Consider the following 8882-nt stretch of genomic DNA (forward strand, 5'->3'; position numbering starts at 1 on the left):
TGTTTGAGGTTGTGGACAGGTGTCTTTTATACTGATAACGAGTTCAAACAGGTGCCATAATACAGGTAATGAGTGGAGGACAGAGGAGCCGCTTAAAGAAGAAGTTACAGGTCTGTGAGAGCCAGAAATCTTGCTTGTTTGTAGGTGGCCAAATACTTATTTTACTGAGAAATTTAACAATTAATTCATTAAAAATCCTACAATGTGATTTCCTGGATTCTTTCCCCCCATTCTGTCTCTCATAGTTGAAGTGTACCTATGATGAAAATTGCAGGCCTCTCTCATCTTTTTAAGTGGGAGAACTTGCACAATTGGTGGCTGACTAAATACTTTTTTGCCCCACTGTACTTTTAGGACTTGTGTGAAAATCTGATGATGTTTTAGATCATATTTATGCAGAAATATATAAAATTCTAAAGGGTTCACAAACTTTCAAGCACCACTGTATATTTTGAGATGTTATCTTTATTCTGTAAATATTTTGAGTTGCATCACTTAAAATAAAAATCACAACTTGTCCTTCAGGTCTTCCAAAAGGGAAAAAAATCGACTTACACTGAGAACAATAATCTTTTATTCTGTAATATTTCATAAATGAACTGGAGTAAAACAACATGAGCTCTAATTCTGATTCACTTTTACAGAGCACTGAAGTGGGAGGATCTTTAGAGGAGATTTTTTGCAACCAACATATAGGAATGGCAGTAATTTGTCAGTAAATTTGTGTTTGAAAGTGTGTAAGTGTTTGTTAGTGAGAGGGTCGGAGAATGACAGCTTTCCTTTGTCCCAGTCCAGCTTCACTCTGATCCTCTGGAGTTTCTGTGCTACTGAGAGGAGAGTGATTGGATGTGGTGTAGAACATGCTCTATATTCACCATTATAATACCACACACACCAGATCCCACTTCTGGAGATTATCACCCCTTTCCTCTGAGCAGATTCTGTCATCACACCCACACTCCACCATGTACAGTCTCCAACTTCAACATCCCAGCACTGTGTCCCTGAGTTAAAGCCCTCGGATCCCAGGACACACCAATATTCATCAAATCTATCTGGATGATGAGGAAGTTTCTGTTTCTCACCACTTCGACACACACTGGTCAGATCATCAGATACAGTTAGTTTAGGATGAACAGTGTTGGGGTCCAAAGTTACAGGTGCTGAAAACACACACACACACACACACACACACACACACACACACACACACACACACACACACACACCTTTTTACATTTTGTTTTAATTGAGCTAACCTAATCTAATCATTACATTAGCATGGAACTAGATAACATTTGCCTAAACCAAAGAAATGATAACTGTAATAACAAAGTTATTAATAGACATGAATATCTTAATAACATGTCTTGTCTCCTTTCTCTGTATTTAAAGAAAAAATGGAAACAATCTTTATAATAAACATTTCTCAAAACTTTTGTAAGTTGCTGAAACGCTCCATTTTTTCCACTCAGTCCCTCTGCTCTCACTTCAAACGCTGAACAGTCTGATGGAAATAGAAGTGTTTCCAAATAAAACTTCCCCTACATTACATGAGTTCAACATGAAAGATGAACGCATATTATTACTATTACTATTATTATTAATACCAGACCACCGGCTAGTGGCCTAGTGGTAGTGCGTCCGCCTCTCGATCGGGAGATCGTGAGTTCTAGTCACGGTCGGGTCATACCAAAGACCATCATAAAAATGGTACCTACTACCATCTGGCAAGGCATGCTGCAATACAGATGTGAGTGGGGAATTAAACTCTCGTGGTTACCAGAGGACTAGCCCCCCACTGTAACCCTAGCTATGTAATAGGTGAGAGGCCAAGGGCTGCGGAAACGGAGATCGGCCTGATGCGCCACATGGCGCGGGAAGGACTTTAACTTTTTAACTTTAATACCAGACCAAAATACAAATGAACCATGTCATTATAATGACCACATTAGGGCTACTAACAAAGGCAGAAAAACAGAAAGGAAAAAAAACTATTCATGTTCAACACACACACACACACACACATTTAAGAGTCTTACTGTATTGGACAGTGTACTGCATCTTCTCCCAGACTCTGAACTTCAGGTTGGCCAGATGTTTTGCCACATGGATCAGTGCTCCTGAAAGCTCCTCTGGATGCTGCAGTGTGCTCTGGGCTCTGCAAAAACATTCAGGAGTCAGTGTTGCTGTGGGTTTGGATTCAGAAACACAGAGAATGAGAGAGACAGGAAGCACATCACTCACCTTTTCACTGTGGCCTTGTAGTTCTGTAAAACAACAAAGCAAATATCAGTGGATATGATTTACATTTTTACCTGAGTGAAATGTAACATTTCTGATGATGGAAAGAAGTTTTACTTTCTCACAGTATAAATACTGACTAAATTATCCTCACTTTTAAGAATGAGACGTCTTCAGCTATCATCTCCTCTTCTATGGCTCTGATTGTGTCTGAAAGATATGATATGTCTTTGCTCAGCTTCTCAAGCTTCTTTTTCATCATCTGACTTTTCTGCTCCTCTTCTTTGCACAGTGCAGTGATCCTGACTGCCTCTTCATCTCGTAGAAACTGGTGAAGCTTCTCAAACTCCTCTTTGATCTGAAGCTTTGTGTGCTGGGCCTGAAGCTGCAGTGAAAAGAGAATCAAATGAAACATAACTGATTATGCAATGATGCCAAATATAATTATTTGGGTGCATCAAACAGCGCAAGGTGTTAAAATTAACCTGTCCCTATCCTAATTACAGTGGTGCTTGAAAGTTTGTGAACCCTTTAGAATTTTCGATATTTCTGCATAAATATGACCTAAGACATCATCAGATTTTCACACAAGTCCTAAAAGTAGATAAAGAGAATCCAGTTAAACAAATGAGACAAAAATATTATACTTGGTCATTTATTTATTGAGGAAAATGATCCAATATTACATATCTGTGAGTGGCGAAAGTATGTGAACCTTTGCTTTCAGTATCTGGTGTGACCCCCCTGGTGTGACATAGTCTAAAACAATTAAATGTTTGGACTGCCAAAGTTCATAATTAAAATATCTTTACTGCATTTATATGTTTATTAATTTACTGTTGATATTTCACAGAAAACATGACATATCCATGAATAAAAGATCAGCAGCCTATTTTTTATTATATATACAGTATATATATATGCATATATATACACACACACAAGGGTAAGTCAAAAAGTTCTAAGACAAATGAAAAAAAAATCTTTATTTATGAAAATAATAGCTATTTCTCTACATATCCTCCATTTAAGTCTAAACACTTCTGCAAGCAATGTTTCCATCAGAGAATTCCTTCTTTGTATTCTTTTTTGAATTCTTTTGAATTCCTTTTGATATTATAACATCTAAGAACTTTTTGACTTACCCTCGTGTGTGTGTGTGTGTGTGTGTGTGTGTGTGTGTGTGTGTGTATAGAGAGCGTGCACGTGACGTCACGAGGTCACATGATATTTGTTTATCTGCCATCTTGGACGGCAAGGCCGCGCATAGAACTTAGACAAACCCGTTCTAATTATCAAGTGTGTGGGAGTAGATCTTTCGAGAATGGTTATATCTTATTCAGCATTTGGTTGTACCAATAGACAGGGCCAAAAGGAGGGCCTGTCATTTTATAGAATCCCTGCAGACGAGGAGAGACGCGCAAAATGGGTGTCCACTGTGCGAAGAGAAAACTGGTACCCCAGTTCTACCAGCCGAATTTGTAGTGAACACTTCATATCAGGTAGGTGTAATCTTCTAATTCAATACTCCTAGTACATCTGTTAAGTTGATTTTTGGATTAAATGATAACTGCATACTTAGAAACTAGACAGAACAGTGTTTGTGGCCGTCAGTCCGCTTGATCTCTAACATTTAAAATGGCTATGCCTAGCCCTACTACCCTGGCCTAGTCTATGACAATGTTTTATCTTTTTGGCTCATATATGCCTTTGAAAGGCCAATCCATAGTAGAGATGGCGAAAACTAAAAAAAATCTTGACCGACCACCGAGCCTCATTAGCCGGTTAAAGTCGGTTAACCTATGAGTTTAAACAGGGATGCAAACGGCACTCCTTTTGGCGGATGCCGCCTTTTTTACGGCTGAATCGTGCAGATCCATTTTTTTTTTGGGGGGGGGGGGGGGGGGGGCGTTGGAGTGTCTGAATAATTTCATCAGAGTAAATTCTGTATTAAAATTACTAAATCAGCAAATGTCGTTACAGTCCATGAAACATAGGAAGTATGAGAAGAAAACAGTAAATCAGAAAGCTGCGCACGTTTTTGTGGAGGCTGCGCAAATGTGTGCAGCTTTCTGATTTACTGTTTTCTTCTCATATCTGGAACTGAGTTTAGATTTCGAACATTCTTAAGATAAAACGTCCTGCATAGTCTCTTTATGATAAACGTCTTAATGCCACTTACCCGTGAGGTTATCAAGTAGACATTCTTCTTCGGTACCTTCCAGAGGTATAGTTGGGATACCCATCCCGCAACAAAATATTTATAAGCTTCCAGGCTCTTGTAAGCTTTGAGGGCTTTGCCAGTGTAACACGATTCACGATTAACAAGAAAATTGTAAATGTCGTGGTAGGCCAGATCGGGCAAATCGCCAGCACCGCAGCTCCAAATTTCCCTGAACAAGGATTGTGGCAAGTTGTACGGATCTGCAATCCCCAACCTGGAACACTTTTCCACGTAACGCTGCCTCACGTCACCTTCAAGGTGCTGAACAAACTTAGACAAATTATCGTGCGATGTGGATGGGGTATTTTCCGAATTTTCTTGGGGATTACTCCCTGGATCCATTATGCTCGCGCAAGGTAAACAATCCTGAAGCCGTCCAATATGGCAGAGTATACATGAACGGGTCACATGACTGCACATCCTCTATAGACACACACACACACACACACACACATATATATATATATATATATATATATATATATATATATATATATATCGTCTCGTCTCGTCTTCTTCCGCTTATCCAGGACCGGGTCGCGGAGGCAGCAGTCTAAGCATGGAAGCCCAAACTTCCCTTTCCCCAGACACCTCGGCCAGCTCCTCGGGAAGAACACCGAGGCGTTCCCAGGCCAGCCGAGAGACATAGTCCCTCCAGCGTGTCCTGGGTCTTCCCCGGGGCCTCCTCCCGGGGGGACATGCCTGGAACACCTCCCCAGGGAGGCGTCCAGGATGCATCCGAAAAAGATGCCCGAGCCACCTCAGCTGGTTCCTCTCGATGTGGAGGAGCAGCGGCTCTACTCCGAGCTCCTCCCGAGTGACTGTGCTTCTCACCCTATCTCTAAGGGAGCGCCCAGCCACCCTGCGAAGGAAACTCATTTCAGCCGCTTGTATCCGCGATCTTGTTCTTTCTGTCATTACCCAAAGCTCATGACCATAGGTGAGAGTCGGAACGTAGATCGACTGGTAAATTGAGAGCTTCGCCTTTTGGCTCAGCTCCTTCTTCACCACGACGGACCGGTAAAGCGACCGCATCACTGCGGAGGCTGCACCGATCCGCCTGTCGATCTCACGCTCCATCCTTCCCTCACTCGTGAACAAGATCCCGAGATACTTAAACTCCTCCACTTGAGGCAGGACTTCTCCACCAACCTGGAGAGGGCAAGCCACCCTTTTCCGGTCGAGAACCATGGCCTCGGACTTGGAGGTGCTGATTCTCGTCCCAGCCGCTTCACACTCGACTGCAAACCGCCCCAGTGCATGCTGAAGGTCCTGGTTTGAAGAAGCCAACAGGACAACATCATCCGCAAAAAGCAGAGATGAAATCCTGTGGTTCCCAAACAGGATTCCTTCCGGCCCCTGGCTGCGCCTAGAAATTCTGTCCATAAAAATTATGAACAGAAAAAAAATCCAGGACCGTGACGTCGCCCGGTAGGACGCAGCCGGGGCCCCACCCTGGAGCCAGGCCCGGGGTTGGGGCTCGTATGCGAGCGCTTGGTGGCCGGGCCTTTGCCCATGGGGCCCAGCCGGGCTCAGCCCGAAGAGGTGACGTGGGCCCGACCTCCTGTGGGTTCACCACCCACAGAGGTAGCAGTAGGGGTTTGGTGCAGTGTGGATTGGGTGGCAGTCGAAGGCAGGGGCCTCGACGACCTGATCCCCGGACACAGCGGCTGGCTGTTGGGACATGGAATATATATATATATATATATATATATATATATATATATATATATATATATATATATATATATTGTGTGTGTGTGTATATATTTTATATATACATACACTGTGTGTGTGTGTGTGTGTGTGTTTGTGTGTGTGTGTGTGTGTGTATGATTTTTCGTGAATTCGTATTCCGTGACTCATCTGCATTTTGTAAACGGTGGAATATTTTTGCCTTAATTTTATATTTTAGAAAAGAAAGTAGGGCAGTAGTCTGGAAACAGAAATATTTCTCCATACTCTATTTTCATTTTTATATACTTATCCAGACCTGAAAATTACGAAAATCAAATTCCATACTTTTCCATACTGCATAGGAACCCTGTTATAGGCTTCTTTTTTTTTTTTTAAACCTTTGTCGCATGTACATTAGAGCACAATGAAATTGTTTCTGGGCGGCACGGTGGTGTAGTGGTTAGTGCTGTCGCCTCACAGCAAGAAGGTCCTGGGTTTGAGCCCAGCAGCCAGCGAGGGCCTTTCTGTGTGAAGTTTGCATGCTCTCCCCGTATCCGCGTGGGTTTCCTCCAGGTGCTCTGGTTTCCCCCACGGTCCAAAGGCATGCAGGTTAGGCTAATTGGTGGCTATAAATTGACCGTAGGTGTGAATGTGAGCATGAATGGTTGTCTGTGTCTATGTGTTAGCCCTGCGATGACCTGGCAACTTGTCCAGGGTGTACTCCACCTCTCGCCCATAGTCAGCTGGGATAGGCTCCAGCTTGCCTGCGACCCTATAGGACAGGATAAGCGGCTACAGATAATGGATGGATGGATGGATGGATGGATGGATGGATGGAAATTCTTTCTGCATTGAACCCATCTGAAGCAGTGAACACACGCATCTCCAGTGCCTGAGGAATATTTGAGGGTTCGGTGCCAAAGGGCACTTTATCCATGGATGTAAAGGGAGGGGAAAGTGCAGTTCATTCATGACCCCTACCCACACATTTTCCTGCTGGTTCAGGGAATCCCCATGGCTTTCAAGTGGTAGTTCACTTGAAATGACGACTGCTCTATGATGAAATCATGGCTTTAATCCAGTTAAATATGATCAGTTTTAATCTCGATATAGTCTATTAAATTCACCATTATGGGTAACACTGGTTATTGTAATACCAAAGCATGGTTATAACGTTTTCTGTAATTTTTTGCATATAAACCTAAACATGGAAATAAGGTGTTATAGCATTAATGAAATTATTCACTATTCAGGTAGACCACATAAATCATTATTGAATTGCCCAATTTTTTGTCAAGAGCCCAAATATTGTTAAAGGAACAAATTTAGACTGCGGACAGAAACATTCAAAACTTGAATTTTTGAGTAGGGAAATGATACATGCCATTAATTATAATATCAAACCCATGTTATTGATTCTAACCTTTATATGTTCTGCTGTCTGACTCCAGTTCAGTTTACAGTCTGTAAAGATCTTCAGTTTCTCCTGTAGGTGCTTCATTGCAGTTTTGAGCTCCCCCTGAAATAAATTAACACACTGCATGGAGACTCTTTCTTTTAGATATTATTTAATTCATATAAACTAAATTATTTACAAAGTAATTGTCATAATTATGAATAGCAGCATTTGTTCACATGTGACCCATGAGCTCATATGTACATTTTATTTACCTTACAGTCTGTTACTGCCTCATCAATGGGGCACAATTTGTGGTTGGTGTGTTTTTTTGAAGTCTGACACACCACACACACCGGCTGTTGATCATCCAGACAGAAGAGTTTGAGTTTCTCACTATGCAAACGGCAGACTGCTTCAGACCCTGAAGATCTCGGCTTTCTCTCCTGTAAGAAAAGCTCACACAGATTTTTTAAGGCCAGGTTTATGGGAGGATCATACACAGGTGACTGCCTCCTACAAAGAGGGCATTCTCTGAATGTGTTGATCTCCCAGAACTGCTGCAAACACTCTTTACACACACTGTGACTGCAGTGCAGAACAACAGGATCAGTGAAGATTTCACGGCACACGGGACAGGAGAAATCCTCCTCTGAAAACATAGAAGCCATTTTATTTTGTTGTTGTTGTTTTTCTCTCCAGAATGCTCCGAGTTTTACTGTCAGAATCAGAATCAGAATCTGTCACTGCGCTTATGCTCTGAGCAGCACACGTCTCAATAATAATAATAATAATAGTAATAATAATAATAATAATAATCTTTATTTCTTAAGATAAAGACACATTTTAAGTTACAAACAGCTAAAAACATTAAAATATAAACAAAACATGAAAAAAAATCAGAAATACTAAAAATACTGTGTTTACCATTTATACTTAAAAATAAGATTATTTACATAAGAATTCTTAAATCTATTGGACTCAAGGACTTATTACATGCACCTGTTCTGGATTAGGGCACAATCACCGCACACTTATAAGATTTGATTTGATTCCTTTGGCAATAAAAGTACATGTTTATAAAATGCATAAAAAACAGTACATTGACGAGAACACAAAACAAACCCCAATAAACATATTTCCATTGTGGTCCTCTAAGGATACTGAAATCTGCATTCAATATGACCTGACCAAGCCTTCTATTCATATTGTTATTCTGGTTGTCGACTCACGTTTTGTATTTTGGATTCACTGCAAACAAACAAACAAATAAATAAACCCTGATGTAATTTCATAGTAACTTTCTACAGTAAATAACCGTGCATGAGGTTGACATTTAAA

General features: G+C 41.2%; 1 protein-coding gene across 1 annotated transcript; it reads right to left on the reverse strand.

Moving 5' to 3' along the window:
• Positions 1-621: 621 nt before the first annotated feature.
• On the reverse strand, positions 622-8212 carry LOC132891190 (E3 ubiquitin-protein ligase TRIM35-like). The gene is made up of 6 exons (XM_060928656.1): positions 7817-8212; positions 7569-7664; positions 2399-2629; positions 2248-2270; positions 2043-2161; positions 622-1163 (listed from the first exon to the last, which is right to left on the reverse strand). Exons 1-6 carry the CDS (start codon positions 8210-8212, stop codon positions 622-624), a joined length of 1407 nt encoding a protein of 468 aa, XP_060784639.1.
• Between the last annotated feature and the right edge of the window lie 670 nt (positions 8213-8882).

This window comes from Neoarius graeffei, chromosome 9 (genome assembly GCF_027579695.1).
Source record: "Neoarius graeffei isolate fNeoGra1 chromosome 9, fNeoGra1.pri, whole genome shotgun sequence".
Lineage (NCBI taxonomy): Eukaryota > Metazoa > Chordata > Actinopteri > Siluriformes > Ariidae > Neoarius > Neoarius graeffei.

What these genes read in the sequence shown, in the direction of transcription:
- LOC132891190 (XM_060928656.1), bottom strand. Translation starts at nt 8,212, where the DNA reads ATGGCTTCTATGTTTTCAGAGGAGGATTTCTCCTGTCCCGTGTGCCGT. An exon ending in TACAAGGCCACAGTGAAAAG is followed by an intron (nt 2,162 to 2,247) that starts GTGAGTGATGTG and finishes ATGTTTTTGCAG; the next exon opens with AGCCCAGAGCACACTGCAGC. An exon ending in GCAGTACACTGTCCAATACA is followed by an intron (nt 1,164 to 2,042) that starts GTAAGACTCTTA and finishes GTGTGTTTTCAG; the next exon opens with CACCTGTAACTTTGGACCCC.